The 27,392-nt window shown below is 41.0% G+C and overlaps 1 protein-coding gene across 4 annotated transcripts in view; it reads right to left on the bottom strand.

Moving 5' to 3' along the window:
• Positions 1-27,392, bottom strand: part of DLGAP1 (DLG associated protein 1) — a 493,753-nt gene that overhangs the window by 12,174 nt on the left and 454,187 nt on the right. For 3 of the 4 annotated variants that reach the window (XM_075213364.1, XM_075213365.1, XM_075213367.1), the window contains 2 exons: positions 14,081-14,172; positions 8,678-8,830 (listed from right to left, as the gene is read on the bottom strand). In XM_075213364.1, coding sequence (XP_075069465.1) covers positions 8,678-8,830; positions 14,081-14,172 — 245 coding nt within the window. Of the gene's footprint in view, positions 1-6,980; positions 8,360-8,677; positions 8,831-14,080; positions 14,173-27,392 lie in introns of those variants that run through there. The other variant, XM_075213366.1, reaches the window with a different exon arrangement.

Genomic DNA, 27,392 nt, shown 5'->3' with positions numbered 1-27,392 from the left:
GATCGCAGTCACCCATAGCACTCCTATAACACAGTTGGGGATGGTGAAAAAAGTATGTGGTCACATGTACGAAGAGAATCAATTGAATGGATGACTGAAAACTAACTTCAGAAGGGTAAATCCGCCTGGTGTCCAAAAATTGGCTGTGATCACTCTGACATGGGTATATCGGATCTTATTCCAGACAATGCTGTAAAAAGAGCCATTCATTGACATTCACAGCAAAAAGCAAGGTCATCACTGAGCTTTGAATCGCACCAATCCCCAAAAAATTAAAATATAGCCCAAGGTTCCGTGCTGGGACCACTCCTTTTTAATATATTTATTAATGACCTTGGTGATGGTTTAGAGAGTAAAGTTTCTATTTTTGCAGATGACACTAAACTCTGTAAGGTAATAAAATCAGAGCAAGATGTAGCTTCTCTACAGAGGGACTTAAAAAAACTGGAGGATTGGGCGGCCAAATGGAATATGAGGTTTAACACAGATAAATGTAAGGTTATGCATTCAGGGATCAAAAACAAGAACGCAATCTATAAATTAAATGGAATTAATTTAGGAGAATCTATAATGGAAAAGGATTTGGGAGTGCTCATAGACAGTAGACTTAGCAATAGTGCTCAATGTCAAGCAGCAGCTGCAAGGGCAAACAAAGTATTGGCATGCATAAAAAGGGGCATAGATGCAAGGGAAGATAATGTAATTTTGCCACTGTATAAATCGTTGGTAAGACCTCATCTTGAATATGCAGTACAGTTCTGGGCACCACTCTATAAAAAAGATAATTTGGAACTAGAAAGGGTTCAGAGAAGGGCGACAAAATTGATAAAGGGTATGGAGTCATTAAGTTTTGAGGAAAGGTTAGCCAGTTTAGGCATGTTTACTTTAGAAAAGAGGCGTCTAAGGGGAGATATGATTACTATGTACAAATACATTAGGGGTCAATACGGAGAGCTTTCATGGGAACTTTTTACCCCAAGGACCATACACAGGACACGTGGTCATCCCCTAAGGTTAGAGGAGAGGAAATTTCACAATCAGCAAAGGAAGGGGTTCTTTACAGTAAGGGCAGTCAAGATATGGAATTCATTGCCAGGGAAGGTTGTGATGGCAGATTCAATAGATATGTTTATGAAAGGGTTAGACAAATTTTTAGCGGAAAGGTGTATCCAGGGATACGACCGTTAATTTAAAATAAAGGATAGTAGTGGATATAGGGTAAAAATTGGATTGCAATATTGAGTCTGGGGGGATTTTCAAAATTGAAACAGATTGGCGGTTGCTTACTCTGCATTAATTTCAAATATAAGTGCAGGATCGCAGGAGATCCAAAATAGGTTGAACTTGATGGACTGGTGTCTTTTTTCAACCTCATCAACTATGTTACTATGTTACTATAGCTAGGTACCATACCGTTAAGAAAAAAAAAGTAGAAGAGAAGATTAAAGAACAAAGCACTTTTTTAATGCTTTTGTTCTGTCAATGCTGTCCTGAAATGGCATTAACAGAACAAGTACTACAGCAAAATTTGAGAAATAGACGTTCTCATGCAAAAACTGGTAAAATGAACCACCAAAGGGGTTACAGCCAGCGATAACCCATATAATGTAAAATACTATGAGATATCAAGACCTACTGCTTGCAAAAACTTACGTTTCCCTGGTAATATGGCTCTTCGCCTTTACACAAATGGAACCCTGTTTCTTGTGAAGTATTTCACAGCATAGATAATTATAACAAAAATTAGATATGGTCTAAATTAAAATCAATATACACAGATTATACAAAATCATTGCTATGGTGAGGCATCATCTGAACCATTGGTTCAGTGCTGATATCCTCTCTTCTATTAATGTGAGCCTATTACACACAGACTGATGAAGTTTTAATGCCTCTAACCTGTGAACCTCTCAATCACATGAATGAGCTCTGCAGCCCCCATGTAAAAATACAACTTTGGGCCAAAAGGTGATAATATACCAATGTATTTGGTAACACAAAATCTATAAGGTCAGCAACTGCAATAGGTACATTCCCTATGTCCCCCTTTCTTTCCCGGGTTATGAAATAGCTTAATGAACAGTTTTAATGGACAAGAATATTTTTTAACCTCTTTTGTAAATCTTAGCATCCCATGAGTTCTGGAAGCATATCAAATGTGGTGCAATAGTTTCATAAAAGAGTAGGGGGACAGCTTTTCCTCTTTGGGTGCTGAGTGTTGTTTGCAATAGCAGGTGCAATGTCTTAAAGACATAAAATGGGTAATGATTGTTATAGATGAAGCAGCCAGTAGCATACCCATAACCAGAGAAGCCCATGTGACTCTTATTTGGTGTGGTAGCATGGTGGGGGCATAACATTAAATGTGTTCCTCTTTTCAGTATGCATGGGGGTAGGGGCTGTTGTTGGGGCTTTCAGTTCTGGCCCACATGTAGACTCAGAAGACCAGGTGTGGACCTCCATGTACCCATGGACCTGCATTGCCGGGCACCATAGCAGCCTCACGGGTTGCTCCAATGATATTTACGTCACTGGTCCCAAGACCCAATGGAGAAAATGCTTGTATTTCAGGAACAGATAATGATAAAATGGAATATATATTTAATTGAATATGTTGTGATAGATTGATAGGAATTTGGTTCATATGTGAGCCCAAAATGACTGACAACACTTAATCAGGATTGATCAGACTCTGATTGAGACTCTCAGAAAGTGTGTGCAGTCATCAGCTGACTACACTAAATGGGTCCCATGAGATCTGCCCAATTTGACTGCTCTGCACTGACATTAGTCTGGTCATGGCAAATTCTACCTCCCAGCTCCCAGTTCTCTTGCTGTAGTCAGACGATCTATACTGCCCTATGCACAGACTGGCACATAAACAAAAGGATTTGAGGAAAGTGGGTTTATTTGCCCTCATAGGAATTGGTTCAGATCACTGAGAACATTTCCTGTTCCAGTGTTTGTACAGAAGCTGAGGGTACACCATATCTTTTAATGTCAGAGTGGTGGTGTAATCAGTTATAAGAGAACAGTGTACATTAGAAACCATGCCATTTTATCTACTGTAAAGGATATCACAAGTTATTGTTATTATTATAATTATTGGAGTTTATTTCTAGGGCACCAAAGAGTGCTATACAAACAAGATAGACATAGTTCACATAAACAAACAAAAGTTCACAAAATTTACATAGCAGATGTAGAACTGAAAAGTGTGGGTAACAAATACAAGTAGTAATACAAAAATAAATGAAGTCATATTAGAAAAGACAATTCCTGGGCAATTATAAGGATAGGCAAGGGTAGGCGAAGGTGACAAGTGAGGGGGGCGAAGGTGACAAGCGAGGGGAAACAAGAGGAAGGAGGGCCCTGCTTGTGAGAGCTTACAATCTGTGGAGGAGGCTCTGGAGTGGAAGAATGAGGAGGTGACATGTGGAGGGAAAGAAAAATGGTGGGGAAGGGTTAGACAGTGGTCTGCTAGTCTTTGGTGAACAGGTGAGTTTTGGGGGAGGGTTTGAAGAATGGAGGCTGGGGGAGAGTCTGATTGGAGTGCATTCCGTAGATGGGGAGCAACACGGGAATAGTCCTGGATGTCAGACTGAGATGTGGTTATCAGAGGGGAGAAGAGTCAGCAGTCATTGCCTAGTGAAGTCATCTCTATGCCTGCAAATTTGTGCTCTTATATGGTTACTATGTCATTATTAGTATTCTTATAATTTAAGGGAATATTTTATTGTATGAAATGATTCTGTTAAATGACACTTATTGAGATGTGTTTACTATATAAACCATTTTATAAGTTGATACTTTTCTGTATATGTTAACAAGTCTTGAAGATCAAAGTTTTAAGGGGAATGCATTTTGAGTGATACATCTTTTTTCAAATGTGAATATTGTGGCTTTTTAATAAAAAACAACAGATATAATGTACATATATTTAAAGTTAAGAAGGACTGCTAAATATAAAAAGTAAGTTACCCTATATAAATGTAGTTATAATAATATTCACAATTAAATATATAAAATTATTGACAGATATTGAAGATAATGGTTTTCATCATGAGGAAGGCATTTTTGTGCACACCATTGCAGTCAGACCAACAATAGTTTCATGTGAGGTAGATAATAAGGTTATATAAAATGTCATATTATATATATTTTAGAATGTTACAATATTATATTGTAACATATAATGCAATGTGCAGTCATAAATATGTGATTTGCGACTGTTTTTTCAGATATTGCAAGAGTGTGTACGCTCCCACAATCATGTTTTATCTTACCAAAACATTTGTTTATTTGTCTTTTTAAACTTCCTAAAAGTCACAACTATGGAACGATGTTGGGCACATGTGGAAGTGTGGACGCACTCACACCAGCAGCATAGACAGATATCTGTAGAGTGTGTACAGAGTCACAATTTTTTTCTGCAGATGGTTATGAGAGATGAAGTTCACAGATCTGAAGGTAAATTGTCTAGGTGTGTACGCATGAATCTGCATGCTCATTGGGACTTTCAATCCTTGGTGAAATCGTTACAGAAATTGCATAGGTGCGTACCCAGATATACACTTAGTGGAACTTTAAAAGACCAGTAAACCTATAGTACAAGTTGCCTTATATAAAAGAGCTTCTAATAATAGTCTCAAATACATATGTAAAAGTTGCATACTTTGATAGAAGTCCAAATACTCTGTTGTATTAGACACTACACATACATAGACGGCTACATTGGTGCTTACAGAAGTAAACCACATACACAGTAAAATACAGTCATTATCTAACTGCATCAAATGTAGATTAATATTGGCAGCCTTATTGTGCCCATACATGTGGCGATATATGGGCAGTTAGTTCTAAAACAGTATGATATAAGGGCATCTTTACAACAACAACTTTATCTTAAATATATTCAGACAAGAAAAGCGGCTGAACGTTTGCCATCTAGATTTGTATGTGTTTTAATCTTTTATAAAGAAGCCAACTTGTATGTTTAGGTTTAGTAGGTTTAGAGAAATGTAAACTGTGTTCAGTGTATATATTATCAGTAACAGAATTACAAATATTGATCATTGTGGTTTATAACTAATTTCTTCAATGTTGTCCATTTTCTGTTTATTTTGATATCTCTAAACGATCCATAAAGATGTCCGGCACATGCATTAAAGTTTGCGGTAGTGCATAGGACAAATTGTTCTCACACTTAGTATCGGAATATACCGTGTGTGCAAATATAAATGTATGTGTATATCTATCTATCTATATAAATAAATTTATTCTACAATTTGTAGCATCTATAGGGTGCTACCACTAGGTGAACCCAGGTGGTAGGGGGTGCCGAAAGCACTGTATGAGTGACATAATGTCACTCACGCAGTGTTCTTAGTGGATAACTGTTGGGCCCCCACACTAAGCTACCAACTGCTGACATGGAGTGGCAGCGTCTTACCTGTGAAGCTGCTGGCTCCTGATCCTCCATATTGGTAATTGGTTGAGTGTGCAGTGTTTAGCTATGGTGTCACAGACCCGCAGGACACTACCAGTGTGAAAGGAGCAGAAGATGCCGCCCCGCTACAACTAGGTAAAAGCATGATAAGAGGAGCAGCTCCAGAAGAGGGGGGAGCTGCTTAGGGTGTCCAGGGCTTTGGCCTGCTAATATGTGTACTTTATTACAGATTATGAGCATTATATAATATATTTTTATAATACACTTTATTCACATGTTATATAATAACATTTTTAAAAAATCCCTAATAGGGAGACAGTTGTTTACTTTTAATATAATTGGCATGTGATTACATATCAGTGGCATCTAAGCTAATTTTAAGCAAGTTATCATACGCTAAACATATGGGCAGTGTAGAGAGCCTCTCTGTGTCATACATATTCCACCTCTGTGGAAACCCCATTGGTCAAGGTAGAATGGGCATCACTTTCTGTGTCCCGCATTGAATGATGTTGTACAGGAGAGGTCTGAAGACTGGGTACCACTCATTATGATTCTTACACAGGGACCAGCATTTGTCAGTGACAGCCTGGGGGTGGTGCTTGCAGTAAGGCGCCTCCTTACAATCAACAGGATGTAACTGCACAGCTTGTTGTGCAATGCAAATATGAACACACCAGGAGAGAGGGCAACAAACATTAAAGGACTGTAATGTTGAACAAGCATTTGATGGAGAGCACAAATTAGACAGGAGGTGTTAGGTGTCTGCTGATACAGATACTAAGGAGCTATGTTACTGACACATCAAAGGCTCACATTGCAAAATAATAGCTTTGCAAGGGACACAGGCAAAGAAGAAAACATCCAATGCTTTATATTCCATTTACATGAAAATTATAGGATTTACTGCACTTAAATTCACAGTAATTATTATCACTAGAACAATGGAAGGTGCTACATGGAAATAATCTGCGCCTTGTAGCTTTGTGGGAGTATTGTCTAATTTCCTGGCCATTTCATGATGCATTATCATGACATGTTCACTATGAAAATGATTAGTGCAAATTTTCACAAATCTTTTTTAATATAGCTCTATGTTTTACCAAAGAATACTGATACTGCTAGCCAAACAGGGATCTTATAGCTGCATTAGCACCTAAGCGGCAGAAAATGTATGTTTAACACACATAATGTCTGTGGAGGGGGAGACAGAGGACCAACCAGAAGCCACAATCTCCGTTTGCAGCTTCTTATTGTACCTACTACTCATAAGCACCCTCCCCAGTGTTGTTTGTTGCTGGGACAATGAGACAAACCATGAAGCCTCACCCCACCTGGGAGTCAGCTTAATAGTGGGAAAATAATCAAAGGCTGATGTCCAATATAGGGAAACATTCCCAGAAATTTTAATTTAACCGTGTAAATTGTTATTTATATTTGGCAGCTACTTCTCTCATTTTATTACAATAATTATGTGCCAGTGTAAATGTTTTATATCAATTTAGTGTTGGGGAATATAAAAACAACAAAGTAGTTCATTTTCTGAATTTTCATACTATAAGTGCAAGAGCTTGAATATATGGATATGGAAAAACCCAAAAATTGGTAAAGTGTTGTAAGATAAGCATAAAAGCATTTGCTTTTATTAAAGTAATACCATAAAACAACTAGTCATCCTATTGACTGACTTGGTAAATATAAACAATTTGATCCAGGATGTTATTTTCAGGCAATCCCCAATGCAACTTAAAAATCTAATGCCACAGAATTGCCTTGAGGTTCAACAATGGACCACCCCACACTATTAGAACAGTGTTAGTGTACCTCCCTCCCTTAATCAGACCATACATGTCACAATCCAGTTCTTAGATGGCCCAATCATCAAAGAGCCATATCTGGGAGCAATTGGATGACACTTGTGTAGACCAAATTGTAGTGATCCGATTTATTCAGTTGTTAGGATGAGTGGCCTTATCTTAATGCACATCTATCTACTATCCTCTTCCCTCCAATTTTGAGTCACTCGTAGGAAACCTGCTTTTTCTAGCTGTTGGATCACTTCCAGTCTGACTGAATCTGATTTGTATCTGCCTGAATGGGGCCACAGAAAATACAATGGTCTAGCAATTTGATCAAAAATGACTAATCTGGTCCACAAAATCTGGAGGTAATAACAGGTTTACCAAGAATGGATAAAAAATATTTATGTATAAAATGGTTATGATCTCTTATAACATTACTAAAGAAAAGTTTAATGCATATTCTAAGTACTTCCTGTAACAGATAATATTTGTCTTGTTTCTATTGGATAACAAAACTTAGACTGCTCTTATAGTACCCTATATTTTTTCTCTGGCAAGTCTGGATATATAGTTGGTACTGTTGGGTAGTTGCAGAGCTCACAGTGCCATTACCAGTTTGGATACGGGGTTTATTCAAGAACGGAGTTCTTGTAACTGTATCCACAAATTGTACTCTCTGACAGGAATAAATGCAAGAATACTGAACATTATACTGTTATAGTGTAATGAGTCATACGCTCAGCTATAGATGAACTTATGAAAGGGTTCCACAGCAGGACAGTTATGAGTGGAAAGTAAGTAGCTTATTAAAGCAAACAGGAGACTGAGTATAGTGTAGACCTCATCAGATACGCATCTGAAGAGAAATGTATTACAGTTGGCATATAGCTATTATTGTAGGGAAAATATTAAAATTAATAAAATATTACCTGAGAATGAACACCCCACCAAAAAATATAAATAATTACACAATAAGTTAAAGGGTTTATTTTGTCCTAGTTTTGAAGGATGGCAGAGGTTCCTTTGCAGTTTTTGTTGCTGTATTTTGTAGTGATTACCAGGTTCAGTGGTGTTTTCTGTGCTTCCTTAATTTTCTTGGTAGCACCTCCTGGAATGTGCAAGTAAATTGATAATTGTGCTTTACACCGAAATATTTCGCAAACCTATTTTTTTTTCAATAGACTAAAATGCCATTGCAAACAAAGTTGTCCAGCAAAGCTGAGAACCAGTCAACCTGTTTAGTACTGAGGAATGAGACTTGTTCTGTACGATAATGAGTACTCAGTCCCTTCAATGCTCAACAGGTTAAAATCTCTATATTAGTATTCTAATTTTGACAACAGAGGAAGAAAAAGGTAATGGTACACAGTAGTATGTCATTCTTATAAATACTATACATAAAAACTGTCTGGGGTACTGCACTTACCTTTTTATCAATAGGGTCCATCTGTTTCCAGCTATTGGCCTTTAGTTGATGGAGTTCATCAAATTTCATACTAATGTTTTCTATGGACAGTTGTAGCATGTCCCAGAACCCAGCTAAATCCTGAGAAGTAGGTCTAGGGTGAGCGTTAGGATTCTGCAAAACACAATCATAAGGTGGTTTATAATCATCATCTATTTATTTATATAGCGCCATTAATTCTGCAGCGCTGTACAGAGAACTCATTCACATCAGTCCCTGCCCCTTTGGAGCTTACAGTCTAAATCCCCTAATTTACACACACTGAGAAAGACTAAGGGCAATTTAATAGCAGCCAATTAACCTACCAATATGTTTTTGGAGGGTGGGAGGAAACCCACGCAAACACAGGGAGAACATACAAACTTCACACAGATATGGTCAGGAATCGAACTCAAGACCCCAGTGCTGTGAGGCAGAAGTGCTAACCACTACGCCACCGTGCTGCCCATTATGTTCTTTTTTATAATTAGAAATTGATGTATAGGAAGATTTGCTTCTTGAATTCATGGGGTTGCTCTGTTAGTCTCTATGCTCTCAATTAGCTGACCATGAGAGTGTTTAACAATTAAAACAATAATTTAGTAGTGTTAAATAAACACATCTAGGTATGAAAAAAGTCTTATGTTTCATTTGAGGTATGCCATTGATTCTAATGACTTTGTACCAGGTAGTTTTATTTAAATTCTGAAAGTAATTTACTCATTTAATTTTAATAGTAAGTTCTATTCAGCAATACAGAGTCAGGCAACCTGTGTCTCTCCTCTGTCTGGAATGACAAGTTGAGACCTATAGTAGTCACACTGGAGAGCTGCATGTTGCCTAACCCATAATATGGAGTAAATAAATTAGTGTATAGGTGTATTGTAACTCGCAAGAAAGAAACTACTTACAGTGCTGAAAGGAGACATATCGATACATTCAAAAAATATATAGTATGCAGAGATAGTTCTGGTGACAAGTCTAATAGACATGGTTGGACTTTGAAAAACCGTACAGATTGCAGGCTTGCGAGCAGGGCCCTCTTACCTCCCTGTCTGTCTGTAATACTCATTTCATTACAGTGTTTATTCCCAGTTGTAAAGTGCCATGGAGCATGCTGGTGCTATATATAATATATATATATATATATATATATATATATATATATATATATATATATACACATATATATCATCAGTAATAATAATAATAATTATTTTTATTATCATTTAATACATTTTTGTTTTTTGACACGCATATCGGTATGGTTTACATGTTAAGTTGAAATAATAACGTGGTGTAGCCAACACTAATGTTTTGCCAAATGCAGTTTTGTAAAGGTTCCTACATATTAGTATTGTGTATAGAAGTTACTTTGGCAGGAATTTTAAGAATTGGCTCATAGTTTAAAAATAAATCTACTCCATTGGCTTCCGAAATAAAGTTACTGCAGGGCTTACTCTATGCTAACTAGAAAAAAACTCTAACTTCACTAAGCCCTGCTACCCCACTTGGGTATTGCATCAGTGTGATAAACTGATCTCTGGTATTCAGTTATGCCTGTCATTTATCTGAAAAATAGATGCTTTGAATGCTTTGATGAATGATTGGTTTGGGATAGGTAAGGAAAGAGACAACTCCTTTAGCTTTCTTTCATTCCATACAACTTCTCAGAGCAATTAAATATTAGCACGGCAGGAATCAAAAACTTTTCCTGTTATTATACTCAACTACTGGGAATAGGGATATATAGAGCTACCGCCTTCTGTGGTGCAAGTTATCTAACCCAGTTCCTTTGTATTCATAAGCCCAGAAAAAAAAACCTTTTTCATTCAATTGCTATTGCTACTCGCTACAACTAACTACACTACACATAAAACTATGTTTCCAGCTAAACCAATTCTTCTCCTAACCTTCCAGGTTAGAATTCATCACTGGAAAGTACTGCTTCCTGCTTGTTGCTTCAAGCAACAAGTAGCCTAGAATATTCTTTCTTGTCCATAACATCCACCACTAGCTTAGCCTGGTTCACCTCCTACCACCCTGTCCACTTCTTTCGTATCACTGCTTTTGACTCGCCCCCCCTCCGTCTTCCTCTCTATTGGAGTCCCTCAGTGCTTTGTTTTCGCCCCTCTGCTCGAATCTCTATGCTGACGACTACCAAATCTATCTTTCCTCCCTGGGAGTTTTTCCTTCTTTCCTTTCCTGTGTATCCAACTGCTTATTTGCTGTCATTACCTTGATATTGATACTTTCTCAAGCTTAACATCTCCAAATCCAAGCTCATTATCTTTCCACATGCCAATGTCACTATCTCTCCCCACATCAACATCACACTTTCCCCTGTCCCTCGTGCCTGCTTCTTTTTGATTCTATCCTCAGCTTTACTCCTCATATCCAGTTTTTCATTAAGTCCTGCCACCTACTTCTCTATAACATTGCTAAAATAGGTTCCTTCCTTTCCTTCCTCACTCAGGAAGTAATCCTGCTGCATTCATTTATCATATATCATCATATCTCAGCTTGACTACTGTAACAATCTTCTCATTGGACTTCCTTTCTCCTACATCTCCCCTCTTTGGTCTATCCAGAATGCTGTGGCTAGGTTCATATTCCTCTACCGTCACTCCTCTTATCCTGCTCTTTGCTTCATTGTCTCCCCATCCATTCTAGAATTCAGTTCAAGCTCCTCACCCTCATCTACAAAGCCCTCACCAACACATCTACTCTATACCTCTATGAACTCATCACAAGATACACACCTACTTGGCCACTTCCTTCTGCCTCTGCCTCTCTTCACATCGCATAACCTCTTCCCACTTCAACATCCAAGACTTCTCTCATGCTGCCCTTCACCATAGGAATTCCTTACCTTGCCTTACCACACTCTCTCGCAACCCCGAATCCTTCAAATACCCCTTCAAAACTCACCTCTTCATGCAGGCCTATCCTTCACTCATGTGATCCTCTTGTCACCTCCAATTCCCCTGTCCTCATTTCCTATTATCCCAATTGCTTCTACTGTCTCTCATTGCCCCTCCCACAAGACCCCTGGCAATGTCCTGTGGTATCTAGCACCAACACATTAGCAGCAGATCCTTTAAGTCCTGTAAGTTGTGAGGTGGGGCCTCCATGGCTCGGAAAAGTTTTTCAAGCACATCCCACAGATGCTCGATCGGATGGAAATCTGGGGAATTTGGAGGTCAAGTCAACAACTTGAACTTCATGATCCTCAGACCATTCCTGAACAATTTTTGCAGTATGGCAGGGCACATTATCCTGCTGAAAGAGGCCATTGCCATCAGGCAATACCGTTGCCATGAAGGGGTGTATTTAGTCTGCAACAATGTTTAGGTAGGTTGACCGGTCAAACTAACATCCACATGAATGCCAGGAACCATGGTTTTCAATCAGAACATTGCCCAGAACATCACTCTGCCTCTACCGGCTTGCCTTCTCTGATAGTGCATCCTGCTGCCATCTCTTCCCCAGGTAAACAACGCACACTCACCTGGCCGGCCCCATGATGTAAAAGAAAATGTGATTCATCAGACCAGTCCACATTCTTCATTGATTCATGGTTCAGTTCTGTTGCTCACATGTCCATTGTAGGCGTTTTCATCGGTGGATAGGGATCAGCATGGGCACTCTGACTGGTCTGTGGCTACACAGCCCCATAAGCAGCAGGCTGCGTTGCACTGTGTGTTCTGACACCTTTCTATCATAGCCAACATTAACTTTATCAGCAATTTGTGCTACATTAGCTCTTCTGTGGGACCAGACGGACTAGCCTTAGCTCCCCATGCGACATCAATGAGCCTTGGGCAACTATGACCCTGTTGCTGGTTCACCGGTTGTACTTCATTGGACCACTTTTGGTAGGTACTAACCACAGCATACCAGGAAGACCTGCATTTTAGAGATGCTCTGACCCAGTCGTTTAGCCATCACAATTTGGCCCATATCAGAGTTGCTCAGATCCTCATGCTTGCCCATTTTTCCTACTTCCAAAACATCAACCTCAATAACTGACTATTCACTCGCTGCCTAATATATCCCACCCTTTGACAGGTGCCATTGTAACAACATAATCAATGTTATTTACTTCACTTGTCAGTGGTTTGAATGCTGTGGCTGATCGATGTACATTCAATATAATGAGGCCTGGGGGCTGCCTGGTGCCAGCGTTATCTTTAGCAAGCTTCCATGGTGTTAGTTATATTGTAGTGTTATACTGAACACTATCTACTATTATGTTTCATTGTGCATTCACAAGAATATAACAAGACAGTGTATGGATCTCATGAGCTGTGTCATGCACATTTGGCAATGCAAATTAATTCAACATGGTGCTGCTTGCTAAGGGATCACTAGTGGATAAAATAAGATGTTAGTTCCTGTACACTTTTATGGTTTTACAATTATTGTGTGCATATTATTATTGAGAGTGCATACATTGTTATATGCCTATATGAATATTAATAATTAGTAAGATCATTTTGGGGAGTTCACCTCATGTTGTGCCAACCCAGTCAGTTGTGTTGTATATGCTTTATATTCATGGTCTTCCTAATCTATCTAATGCTGATTGCTACTGACACTGAGTCAGAAGGACTGGAGTCCTGAGGAGAAGGCCACTGCTTATATTACTTTGTCCCATGATGGTGGTATCTTGGCCCAAAGGCTAACCTGAGCTGGGCCAATCGATTACTCCTGACATTGAGAATAGTGATTGGTCTCCTAAGAAGTAACCACCACTGAGGTCCTGACTAAAGTTTCATCATTACTCATCCTCCGACTAATAAGCTAAGAGGTTAAGCATTACCCATCTGTCTAGCTCACCAAGGTGCCCTGGGGAGGGAACACAGCAATTTTCAGAAAAAATTTAAACTGAAGCTGGAGTCATAGCTAAGCGACTGCAGTATTTTCCCATTTTAAAATCAGATATGACAGATGTGAAGGGAGGAGGAATAATTCCAGCAATTACTCGGATTTAGGTCATCAGAAGTGCTAATACCTAATAACTAGAGAGGCGTGTTATATCAGTGCATTAGTGGAGCACAATTACTCTTGCTAGCACTGGAGTAAGCATGCCTGGACAGAAATACACATGGAAACAAAAATAATGTGGTATATGCAATACAAGTCATTGATGTTTGCCAGGGAATTGTAATGAGAGGGATTATAAACAGGAAAACTCTCTGTAATTGTAGATCATGTTGAACCAAACACAATAATAAGGGTGCAGAACATTCCCAAAGAATAAACATGCCAGGTCAGCTGCATGTATTCATTGACATTTTTTCATACTTTTCAAAGAAATCCAATACACATGAGAAGCGATAATTAAGTGATGTTATTGTGCGGGAGAGGAGTTCTACATACCAGGTTTTCCTCACACAGCTCTCTGAACTGGTAGAATTTCTGTGACATCAGGAGCTGGGCACAGCCAACCGCACTGCCAATCTTCTCTAATACTACAACAGTACAGAGAACAGCTTAAGTTCCAACTCCTTTCAGTGTTGACCAGAAACTTATACAGCATAGAGATGTACATTGTTTTTATAACTGGGATAAAGCAGCATCTACTAAGATATATAATAATATAAGATATAAGATATATTCTGATAATAGAAGTCACCAAGAAGTCACATGCTCTAAGATCTTTATTTTTCAAAGAAAAAGGTCATTATTCCTTCTAAGAGACGAGTTTTCATTTTTGAGAAATACGTTATACATTTCAGTATTTTTATTACCTTTTTATTAAAGTAGTAGTGTTTTCTTATGCACAGTATATGAACAAGTGTATTACCCCTGGCATGGATAAGATATGTCCTAAAGGTATGACACTATATTGCATGTTATTATTATATTTATCACTCTCTGACATCTGTAGTCTCTAACAATGACTGTATATATATTTCACTGTTGATTTTGCAAGTATTTACACCATTCACTTATTATGTAACTAATTTTCACACATCCTCTAAGGAGATAACGCTTTGGCCATCGGTATGGATTTTTTCCCTATGAACTCCAGGCTGGATGATGTACATTGCAAGTAGGGCTTCAGAACTTATACTGGCAGAAAACAGAGGACAATTGCACATAGATACATAGCAAAAATACATACAATGTCAAATTTATTAACTATTGTCATGAATTGCATGGTGCTTTTTATATGATCATTTGAAAATGTTACAAGTATCTTTTAGATTTGGTGTGAACTTATATTTTATATTTAGTAGGCCTTAAAAATATGTTTACATTAGAAATGTTCACTGACCCCAGTGTTTTGATTTTGGTTTTAGATCTGGATTAACTCCGTGTTTTGGTTTGGTTTTGGCAAAACTGCCCTCATGTGTTTTGGTTTTGGATCCCTATTTTTTTTTCTAAAATCCCAACTTTTTTTCTAAAATCACATAATTTGGCTCTTTGTTTGTTCCTATATTATTATTAACCTCAATAACATTAATTTCCAGTCATTTCCAGTACATTTTTGTCAAGTGACAAGAACACTGCTACCCCTCCTGTTTCTGTATGAACAATGGCACTGAGCAATGTCATTGGAGACTGGAGAGTGACAAGAACACTGCTACCCATGTTTCTGTGTGAGCAATGGCGCTGGTTTTCCTGGGGAGGGAGGTACTTGTGGAATCCAAAACCCGCGAAATCCGACAACGCAACGATGACGTTTTGCCTCGTTTCAGATCCGAGGGTGAGTGAAAGTACTGAGCCCGGCTCGCAAGCCTACTCGGATCCCCTAATTTTGGGTGGGCTCGATTTTCAGAAAACCGAGCCCGAGCATCTCTAGTTTACATGTGTGTATTTGGCAGTGGTGCATTCACAGCAGGCAGGGGCTGGCTGGACCTGCTCCACCGGGCTGGGTCACCTGCATGTTTTTTTCTTACAAAGTAGGCTGCTAAGTCGAGTCTTGCCCCTGGGCTAAAATTTGCAGCCCTCTCCTGACACCAGGAAACCCCCACTTAGACCAGAAGCAAAATAAGGCAGTCACAGGGACAACTCTACTCCCTATTTACATATTAACATGTGCATCTTGCACTACAAAGAATACTAACCTGATTCAAATGCCCTAATTCAATAACAAGTAGACATTTAGCACTCTAAATTTGTAATTAGCATAATCTCGGTATGAGTCTTATTATGTTGGCCATCTAGGACATCACTGTTGTTACTTGAGATGTTCACTGACCCCCGTGTTCTGGTTTTGGTTTTGGTTTTGGATCTGGATTAACTTCGTGTTTTGGTTTTGGTAAAACCGCCCTTGCGTGTTTTGGTTTTGGTTTTGAATCCTTATCTTTTTCTAAAATCCCTTTTTTATTTTGCTAAAATCACATAATTTTGCTCTTTTTTCCTCTACATTATTATTAACCTCAATAACACAAATTTCAAGTCATTTGCAGTCAATTTTGACCACCTCACAGGTTACAATATTATTTTCATACACTTTCAAACAAAGACTGCAGCGACCTGGCTGGATTCTAAGCGACAGAGCAATGACACTAACACATGGCAGTTCATAGCATATTTTGGAAACATTGCCACACAGCAGTGGCAGAAAAAAATAGTGATACAAGATGGAATTGTCCTTGAGCCCTCCCACCCACCCTTAAGTAAGATATTGAAAAAGGACATGTACAGTTTAGCAAAGCAAGCACTCAAGCGACAACGAGTGCCACTTTTGTGGCTGAAGTGCTTGGTTTGTTTGGGCCCTCACAAAACAAGCTACCAATAGCTTAGCTGCCTTAAGCACAACAGTGCTGTCAATGAACTCTACACTATTAAACCATGTCTGTTTGTGCTGCATCTTTAATCTCCTTCTCCTCTGTGTATACCTCCCTCTCATCCCTGAAGAACTGCCAATCTTATATAGACACAGGAATGGATATTACAACTGGAGTGGCATTAGATCTGCTTCAGACAGACTGTGACATGGAACATGTAGGCAGCATGGAATCTATCATGTTGGAATACGCTACATTAAACAGAGATTTAAACCAATATATAAACGCTGATGAAGAAGCCGTACTTAGGTTAAACCGTGACCCACCGGATGAGATCCCGGATTTAAGAGAGCTTGTACACGAGAGATACACTGCGCTTCAGAAGGATGATACAGAGGAGGCCCTGAGGCAGGACGATAAATATATCCAGTTTTAAGAACAGCTAAGAGACCTGAGAAAACAAATGGGTGTGTCACTGGCCATTGCAGACTAAGCTTTGGAAGATGAAGACGATGAGATTGCTGTCACTCTGAGCACATGGCCGGTACAGTGAAACTGAGACTGAATCATGAAATCAGTTATGGTTCATTTGATCGCTCCAACTGTTTCTTGAATAACTGTGGTAATTCCACAGCAAACACATGGTGACAAGCGCTGACCCCCCTGGGATGCGTGCTTTTATAAGACCAAGACCAATCCAGAGTTCCAGACAATGCACTAAAAAGTGCCATTGAAATTCACAGCAAAAAGCAAGTTCATCACTGAGCTTCAAATAAGCCCCAATTTCCCAAAAAGTATAATATAGTTAGGTACCTTTCACGTAAAGTGCAGATTGCAAACACTTTGTGCAATACTGATGAAACAGCCAGGGCTGCCAAGAGGAATTCAGGGCCCCGGTACAACAAATTCATGGGGCCCCCCTTATAGTTGAGTAAGCAAAAAAAAATTGCGCCGCCGTAAATTTTTCGTGGCTATGGTCACACAATTGGGGGCATGGCAATGCGTCATTGGGGCGTAGCTAGCACAATAAAATCACTAGGTCCTGATTTCCCCGGAGCGTGACATTTGTCCAAGCACTCCTGACTTTCATGACATCTAGCACCCTTGTGTAGTATAGGAAGAATGCAGTGTGTACAGAAACAGTTCAGTCTTGGCCTATGCCCACTGGGCTCACCAAACATTGGCATTGTCCCTACTAGAATCACAACATTTCACACACTATGCTGCTCTGTCCTACCTGTTCTTCTCACTTTTACCACATGTGGCTGCTGGTTTCTTTAGTTGCGGCTTGTCCGGATCCTGGAATGTTGGAGGACCTATTTGGAAAAAAAATGGCTACATTTAGAAAATTACAGCCAGCCCCACCGTTAAATCAATAACATCTATGATTAATAATTAGGCCTTCCTCCAGCCCCAACATTAAAATAGTATTCCCATTACCCCGCAAACAAAATAGCAGCCATTAATTAGCCACCATCTACCTCACACACACTACATTGCCAAAAGCTCCGTGCCATCACACACACATCACTGTGCCCCTTTATCATCACCACGCTATGCCCCCTTATGATCACACTGCACCCTCCATGCTGCTTGTCGCTCCTTTCTTTAACCCCCTGTGCCATGCTGCTTGTCCCTCTTTTTTCTTTAACCCCCTGTGCCATGCTGCTTGTCCCTCTTTTTTCTTTAACCCCCTGTGTCATGCTGCTTGTTCCTCTTTTCTTTAAACCCCTGTGCCATGCTGCTTGTCCCTCTTTTTTTTAACCCCCTGTGCCATGCTGCTTGTCCCTTTTTTCTTTAACCCCCTGTGCCATGCTGCTATTGTCCCTCCTTTCTTTAGGCCCCTGTGCCATGCTGCTATTGTCCCTCCTTTCTTTAACCCCTCTGTGTCATGCTGCTATTGTCCCTCCTTTCTTTAACCCCTCTGTGTCATGCTGCTATTGTCCCTCCTTTCTTTAACCCCTCTGTGTCATGCTGCTATTGTCCCTCCTTTCTTTAACCCCTCTGTGTCATGCTGCTATTGTCACTCCTTTCTTTAACCCCTCTGTGTCATGCTGCTATTGTCCCTCCTTTCTTTAACCCCTCTGTGTCATACTGCTATTGTCTTTTCTTTCTTTAACCCCTCTGTGTCATGCTGCTATTGTCCCTCCTTTCTTTAACCCCTCTGTGTCATGCTGCTATTGTCCCTCCTTTCTTTAACCCCTCTGTGTCATACTGCTATTGTCCCTCCTTTCTTTAACCCCTCTGTGTCATACTGCTATTGTCCCTCCTTTCTTTAACCCCTCTGTGTCATACTGCTATTGTCCCTCCTTTCTTTAACCCCTCTGTGTCATGCTGCTATTGTCACTCCTTTCTTTAACCCCTCTGTGTCATGCTGCTATTGTCCCTCCTTTCTTTAACCCCTCTGTGTCATACTGCTATTGTCCCTCCTTTCTTTAACCTCTTTGTCATACTTCTATTGTCCCTCCTTTCTTTAACCCCTCTGTGTCATGCTGCTATTGTCACTCCTTTCTTCAACCCCTCTGTGTCATGCTGCTATTGTCCCTGATTTCTTTAACCCCTCTGTGTCATACTGCTATTGTCCCTCCTTTCTTTAACCTCTCTGTCATACTGCTATTGTCCCTCCTTTCTTTAACCCCTCTGTGTCATACTGCTATTGTCACTCCTTTCTTTAACCCCTCTGTGTCATGCTGCTATTGTCACTCCTTTCTTTAACCCCTCTGTGTCATGCTGCTATTGTCCCTCCTTTCTTTAACCCCTCTGTGTCATGCTGCCCCCCCCCCATTTTTTTAAACCCCCCCGTTTTCCTTCCTTCACTTACCTTTACCTCTCTCTTTTTTCTTGTCTTCTCTGCTGCTCTGTGCTCCATTGCTCCAGACTGACTGAATGCTGGGCGTGACATGATGATGTCACACCCGGCATTCAGTCAGTCTTGAGCAATGGAGCACAGAGCAGCATAGAGGAGGGACGCCGGCGCCGCAATCACCTGAGTGATTATGGAAAAGAAAAAAAAGGTTTTGAAAAAATAATATTTTTTTTAAAAAAAAATCGTTGGCGCAAGGGCCCAGGGCGGGCCCCCTGACATGCCCGGGCATGGGTAATTAGTACCTGCCCCCCCTCTCGGCGGCCCTGGAAACAGCAGCAAAGTGGAAGGTTTGAGTAATACATATACACGTCTATTTAGACATCCATGCTTACATTACTTCTGCAAGCAACATTGTTCTTTGTTAATAAAACTACTTTATACAGTTAAAAAAAAATAAAAAAAAATCCTCCACTATTCATTGGATGTTGATAGTAGGATCAGGTGGAGTTACAGCAGAGGTGTCACTTATTTTGGTCAATTCTTTTACACTAGACAAGACCAGATGTAAAAAAATTGTGCTGAGTCATCTGCATCATCCCTGGGTCTCTTGGGAAAGCTACGTTTTTTCCTAGCCGCAGCTGACTGACAGACTGAAGGAGGAGACGCCATCCTGTCACATAACACTTGAGCTGTCATCTTGCTCACCAGGAGCTCCTTGCATCTCTTGAGATCTGTTTCAGTTGTACACAAAGAGAATACATAGCTCTTAAACCTAGGATCAAGTACAGTCGCCAAAATGTAGTGATACAATTTCAAGATTTTGATAACTCTTGGATCTGGCGAAGCGAATAAAGTTCTTGATCTACAAGTCTAACATACTTGGCATAATTGCTTTGTTTCAGCTCCTCCTTCAGTTTCTCAAGCTGCTTTTCCAAAAGTCTAATTAACGGAATCACTTTGCTCAAGCTAGCAGTGTCTGAACTCACTTCACAGAAGCATATACAGGGTGGAATTTCACCTTGTTACCACCTCTTGCTTCAGTTGGTGGCAGGGCAAATTAAATTGCTCTTGTAGCTGCTGCAATCTTCTACATGCTGTTGCCGAATGCCGGAAATGTCCAGATATTTTATGGGCCACAGACAGCATCTCCTGCACGTCCCTCTCATTTTTTTTAAAAGCTCTGCACCACCAAGTTTATTGTGTGAGCAAAACAGGGAATGTGATGGAATTCACCCAGCTGTAATGCTCTCACAATATTGGTGGCGTTATCAGAAATGACATATCCTGAGCAGAGTCCAAGCGGGATAAACCATGTTGCAATGACATCCATTAGTTTTTGTAATAGATTGTCAGCTGTATGCCTCTTAGTGAAGCCGTCGATATGCAAAGTATCCTGCCCCTGAAAAATGTGACGTACTTGGATACATGCTGCTGCTGTTCCTGGTGGTGAAGGTGAATCACCAACCCAGTGGGCTGTCACAGTCATATAATCTTTAGTTTGCCCTGTTCCGCTTGTTCACATATCTGTGGTTAAGTGTACAGTGGGTAGAATGGCATTTTGTAGCCCAAAAATTACATTTAACTTCTGGTAGAGTTGAGCAATGGAGCTCTCCTGAATGTCACTGGAGGCTTTGAAGAACACTGCTACCCCTCCTCTTTCTTTTCTACCTATGATGCTGCCCAACTGCTCTACAGACTGCCAAGAACCGTGTTACCCCTTCTGCGTCCCTCTGTGAAATGGCGCTGGATTGCCATGGAGGGCGGTACTTGTAGAATCCAAAACTCGCGAGATCCGACAACGTAACGATTACATTTTGCCTCATTTTCCTAGGGCGCGCGAAAGTACAGAGCCGAGTCAGGTCGGTACTCGGATCTGCGAAGTTCGGGTGTGCTCGGTCCTCGGGGAACCAAGCCTGAGCATCTCTAGTTGTTACCTCATAAGCCTCCAAGTGAAAGTTGTGTGTAATTTTCAGCATTCTGGGATACTTTGTAATTTACTATTCTTAGGGATACGGGAAGCTGACACATGCACTGAGCATATCACTGTATCAATCTTTCTGCAATGTAGCTTGCACACATCATTCACATTCCTGTGCATTAAGTAATGACAAACTAATGTTGCCATGTGAGCAGTACAGTATAACTATAGATACTCGCTTCTTATTAGATCATTATAAATTGACCCCCCCACTGACAGCACTGAATTAATTAATATGGCTGCTTCAATATATGAATCCACGTCTTTCTCTTGGCATTACCATTTGCAATTGTACAGTGCTATGGAATATGCTGGCACTATAAAAATACATGTTAATATTAATGATAGTGTTAATAGTAATAATTATTTAATAATTATTTAATTGATGTTTGCATAGGTATTGTGGTGTGCAAGATAATTTCAATTTGATGTTTAAAGGGGAAAACAACGTATATTTTAATTTTATATGGTAAATGCAACTTTTGCAGATATTAATACCATTGTCCAGACAATATTCTTTCTTATATATATGATAGTGTGTGTGTGTTAGGGAATATAGACTGTAATCTCCAATGGGGCAGAGACTGATGTGAGTGAGTTCTCTGTGCGACGCTGCAGATTTATTGCATACTTGCCAACTTTCTAAAGTTGGCTTCCGGAAGCCTGCCGGGGGAGGTTGGCGTGATGGGGGCGGGGCTCCAAAATTTGGTCATTTTGGACCGGCCCCTGTGACGTAATGACGCAAACGCGTCATTTTACAGCAGAGGGCAGGGCCAAAAGCTGCGATTCCCGGTGAATCGCAGCGTTTTGGACCTAATTATGCCCACTTTACTAGGAAGTGGGCAGATCCGGGAGATTGCCACACTCTCCCGGGAGTCCGTGAGACTCATGCGGAATGCGGGAGTCTCCCGGACATTCCGTGAGAGTTGGCAAGTATGATTTATTGGCTCCCATAGTGCACACGGTAGTGAGTACTAAAACAAAGCAAAAACACTAGTGACAGGTCCACTTTATGTAAGACTTTTTGCATTTATATGATGACTTTAATGCAATGCTTGAATTGCAGTCTGAAGACTTGGGGCTAGATTTACTAAGCTGCGGGTTTGAAAAAGTGGGAATGTTGCCTATAGCAACCAATTAGATTCTAGCTGTCATTTTGTAGAAAATACTAAATAAATGAAAGCTAGAATCTGATTGGTTGCTATAGGCAACATCCCCACTTTTTCAAACCCGCAGCTTAGTAAATATACCCCTTGATAGTAAAGGTGTGTAGTGCTGATTTAAAAAAATTTAAACAAACCTATTCATTAATACGGCAAACTCTACAGCTAGGACTTTGTACCTATTAAACATAGTGTTCTTCTATTAATGTTTTACACTATTTGAAAACAGTAAACATATTAATAAAAAGTGAACAAAATGTTAACAATGTGTTAATAATGTGCACCCAAAAATATCTTCTGTGTACGGAGAAAGAACAGATATTCCTGTGTGCACATTCACAAGCAGTTTGTATGTCTAGCTAGAAATACAACTATTCAATCTATCAAGCAGTTTAGTTGCCAGTGAGATAATGGCACACAGATCCCTGCAGTGTTACAGGCTGTTGTCAGGTTGTAATGAGCTAGGTCCATGAAGCAGCTGTTTCACACAAGGGCTGCTTTGTCCTCCAAAGGGCTGGATCATTTTACTGGGAGTGGCCAGGCTTCATGTTAGCTGCAACAGTTCAAGGAAAATAGGCTCCATGCAATACAGGTTTTCTTTACTGGGACTCTCTAGTAAAAATAAACTCTGATTTGCAGTGTCAGCATGGCAGCTACATTGATACTTATCTACTGTTTTATATAATATCTGTAAATATGATTTTAGCATCTAAACAATCAATTGTACTTGTCACTATAGATGGTAACTGCTGGTCCATAGATATGACATTACACTAACCATATAGACGCAGCAGCAAATAAATAACAGAGCTGTGAATTACGCTGATGTTAATATCTACCTCTGTTCAGCAAGTGTAAAACACTAACAAAATCTCTGGGTTAGAAGTTCCCATCTATGCTAAGTACCCTCCTGCAACTAACAGAACTGTGGTTGCTCCCAAGTCAGAAACCCCAACAGTGCAGGAGAACTCACTTTCACTAATGCTGTAACACATTCATGCCTGGCACTGACAAGCAGCAGCAGTTTAAGCTCAATCAGGGCTATCAATTTCAAACAAAGGTGTTAATTGGACAGAGCCTTTGTTAAAAAGAGATGCCTTGTTTGAACTTTCCCTCCACTTGGTTGAAAACTTCTACAACAGCTTCAGGGTGTGAAGCCCCCAGAGTTCTTTATAAGCAGCCTCCAATGAGTGAAGGAATGAGTGGACAAATAAGTGAGTGAATGAAGATGAATGGAAAAAACCCACTCTGAACTATGTAATGAAATGTGCTGATAGGACATCCCAAAAATATTAAGAGAGTGTCATGCAAAAATGTCACTTCTGCAATACAACCCTCTCTACACCTATCTAGTGAAATTGTGGTTATTCCATCATTGGTACACTGTAGTTGGGTAGAAACTCATTCCTGCTTGTGCCTGCTGACGCATGATGTTTCAGGGCTCACAACCTTGAAATGTGAATGAGCAGTAAACTGCTGCAGGGGCAGATTGTCATTATAGACGATTTGTCTTATGTATAACTTGCTTACTTATTTACTCCAGTGCTATAAGCCTTGGAGAACTGCAGGTGACAGCGTAGGTTTCTTGTGATGGTACTGGGCATGAGACCCCTGCTTGGCTATTTGAATGATGAATGTATGTCTTGATTAAATAAATATTTTGCAATTCTGTAAAAGGTAATGTTTGTTTTTGGGTGGAATATTCTAAGTACAGCCTGGTCCCATAAGGTTACTTGTGTTGGGTCTGGTGTTAGGATATCTGGCGGGTCTCCTAACATCTACTGTGCTCCTAAAAAATGGAGTGAGGAAATTCCAGCATACATCACTGGACTCTCCTAGCTCATATGTTGTTAACTGACATTATACTGCCAGGAGGAGTGTGTAGGAGCGCAAAAGCAGCTGTGGGCATGCAGAAGACCTGGGTACCTTTGACCCTTTAAGCTTCTTGATTCAGATTGTACTGAAATGAGTTTTGGGCGATTTTATGCTTTAAGGAAGCAATGAAGACTTCAGAGAAATCAATGAAGCTATAGAAGAATAATTTGGTGTAAGGTAGTTATTGATGAGACCATCTGCATCTAGCAGAGAATGTATGTACAGTCATGGCCAAAACTTTTGAGAATGACACAAATATTATTTTTCACAAAGTCTGCTCCCTCAGATTTTATGATGGCAATTTGCATATACTCCAGAATGTCATGAAGAGTGATCAGATGAATTGCAAATAATTTAAAAGACCCTCTTTGCATGACAATGAACTTTATCCCCAAAAAAACATTTCCACTGCATTTCAGTCCTGCCACAAAAACACCAGCTGATATCAAGTCAGTGATTCTCTCGTTAACACAGATGAGAGTGTTGACGAGGACAAGGCTGGAGATCACTCTGTCATGCTGATTGAGCTAGAATAACAGACTGGAAGCTTTAAAAGAAGGGTGGTGCTTGAAATCATTGTTCTTCCTCTGTTAACCATGGCTATCTGCAAGGAAACACGTGCAGTCATCATTGTTTGGCACAAAAAGGGCTTCACAGGCAAGGATATTGCTACTATTAAGATTGCACCTAAATCATTTATCGGATCATCAAGAACTTCAAGAAGAGAGGTTCAATAGTTGTGAAGGCGGCTTCAGGGCACCCAAGAAAGTCCAGCATGCTCCAGGACCATCTCCTAAAGTTGATTCAGCTGCAGGATCGGGGAACCACCAGTGCAGGGCTTGCTCAGGAATGGCAGCAGGCAGGTGTGAGTGCATCTGCATGCACAGTGAGGCAAAGACTTTTGGATAATGGCCTGGTGTCAAGAAGGCCAGGAAAGAAGCCACTTCTCTCCAGGAAAAACATCAGGGACAGACTGATATTCTGCAAAAGGTACAGGGATTGGACTGATGAGAACTGGGGTAAAGTCATTTTCTCTGATTAGTCCCCTTTCAGATTGTTTGGGGCATCTGGAAAAACGCTTGTCCGGAGAAGAAAAGGTGAGCGCTACCATCAGTCCTGTGTCATGCCAACAGTAAAGCATCCTGAGACTATTCATGCTTCTCAGCCAAGGGACTGGGCTCACTCACAATTTTGCCTAAGAACACAGCCATGAATAAAGAATGGTACCAAAACATCCTCCAAGAGCAACTTTTCTCCCAAGCATCCAAGAACAAACAATGCCTTTTCCAGCATGATGGAGAACCTTGCCATAAGGCAAAAGTGATAACTTCTCCCTTCTCATCCTCCTTGATCTCTCTGCTGCCTTCGACACCGTCGACCACCCCCTCCTCCTCCACACTCTCCAATCCTTTGGCCTCTCCGGCTCAGTCTTGTCCTGGTTCACCTCTTACCTTGCTGGCCGTTCCTTCTCCGTCACTACCTCTGGGTCTCTCTCCCCCCTGTCCACCCTTCCAGTCGGGGTCCCTCAGGGCTTTGTTCTGGGACCCTTACTTTTCTCTTTATACACCTCTTCCCTGGGTGAACTCATCAGCTCCTACGGCCTCAACTACCACCTCTACGCCGATGACACCCAGCTGTACCTCTTCTCTCCTGATCTCTCTCCCTCCCTCCTCTCTTGGGTGTCTGCCTGCCTCTCTGCCATCTCCTCCTGGATGTCCTCCCGATTCCTTAAACTCAACCTCGCCAAAACTGAACTCATAGTCTTTCCTCCCGCTCACACCTCGCCCCCTTCTGACCTCTCTATCACTGTCGACAACACCTCTATCTCCCCTGTCCCCCAACTTCGCTGCCTCTGTGTCATCCTCGACTCCTCTCTCTCCTTTGGCCCCCACATTCTCTCTCTCGCTAAATCCTGTCGCTTCCAGTTGCGCAACATCGCTCGCATCCGGCCCTTCCTCTCCCAAGATGCCACCAAATGTCTTATTCACTCTCTGATCATCTCCCGTTTGGACTACTGCAACCTCCTCCTCACTGGCCTCCCCCAATCTCGTCTTGGCCCCTTCGATCTGTTCTTAACGCAGCTGCTAGGCTTATCTTAATTTCTCGCCGCTCCTCGTCTGTCTCGCCCCTCTACCAATCCCTTCACTGGCTCCCCTTCCCCTACAGAATCCTCTTCAAGCTCCTCACTCTTACATACAAGGCCCTCGCCAACTCCACTGCACCCTACATCTCCACCCTCCTCTCTATTCATGCTCCATCCCGCCATCTCCGATCTGCCAATGACCGTCGCCTCTCTTCCCCCCTGATCACCTCCTCCCATGCGCGTATCCAAGACTTCACCCGCGCTGCCCCCCTCCACTGGAACAAGCTCCCTCCCTCCATCAGAACTTCCCCTAATCTGTCCAGTTTCAAACGGGCTTTAAAAACCCACCTTTTTCTTAAAGCCTTCCAGTATCCCACTTAATTACCTACCTTTCTTATGCCTCTTCCCCTTCTCTTATCCTTATCCTCCGTTCCTCCTTCTCTCCCCCGTGTCTCTCTGTCTGTCTACCCCACCCCTTAGATTGCACGCTCCTTTGAGCAGGGTCACCCTCTCCTCCTGTCTTCACCACTTTTAACTCTGCTCTCCAGCTACCTTGCCCTCCTCCTCTAGGACCCTCCCCCCCCCCCCCCCCCCGTGCCCTCTCACTTCCTCCTCTTCCCCCTGGGGGTCTCCCTGTCATCCGTGCCTTCCTTCTTGGGCTCCGTCGTATGCAGACCTTCCCCTCTCCCCTCCCCCACCCCTAGCTGTGCTTTGAGCTCTCAGAGTTATTGTGCTCATGTTTTACTGTACTGTGCTGTCTCTCCTCGTATTGTAATTTTGTTTGTCCCTGTACGGCTTTAGCGCCCTATAAATAAAAATTATTACTAATAATAATAATAATAATAATAATAATAATAACTAAGTTGCTCAGGGATCAAAACATCAAAATTTTGGGTCCATGGCCAGGAAACTACACAGACCTTTATCCCATTGAGAACTTGTGGTCAATCCTAAAGAGGTGGGGGGACAAATAAAAACACACAAATTCTGACAAACTCCAAGCATTGCTTAGGCAAGAATGGGCAGCTATCAATCAGTATGTGGCCC

Source organism: Mixophyes fleayi, chromosome 5 (assembly GCF_038048845.1).
Source record: "Mixophyes fleayi isolate aMixFle1 chromosome 5, aMixFle1.hap1, whole genome shotgun sequence".
NCBI lineage: Eukaryota > Metazoa > Chordata > Amphibia > Anura > Limnodynastidae > Mixophyes > Mixophyes fleayi.
The sequence above is the reverse complement of the archived record's forward strand: the minus strand, read 5'-3'. Positions and strand labels throughout refer to the sequence as shown.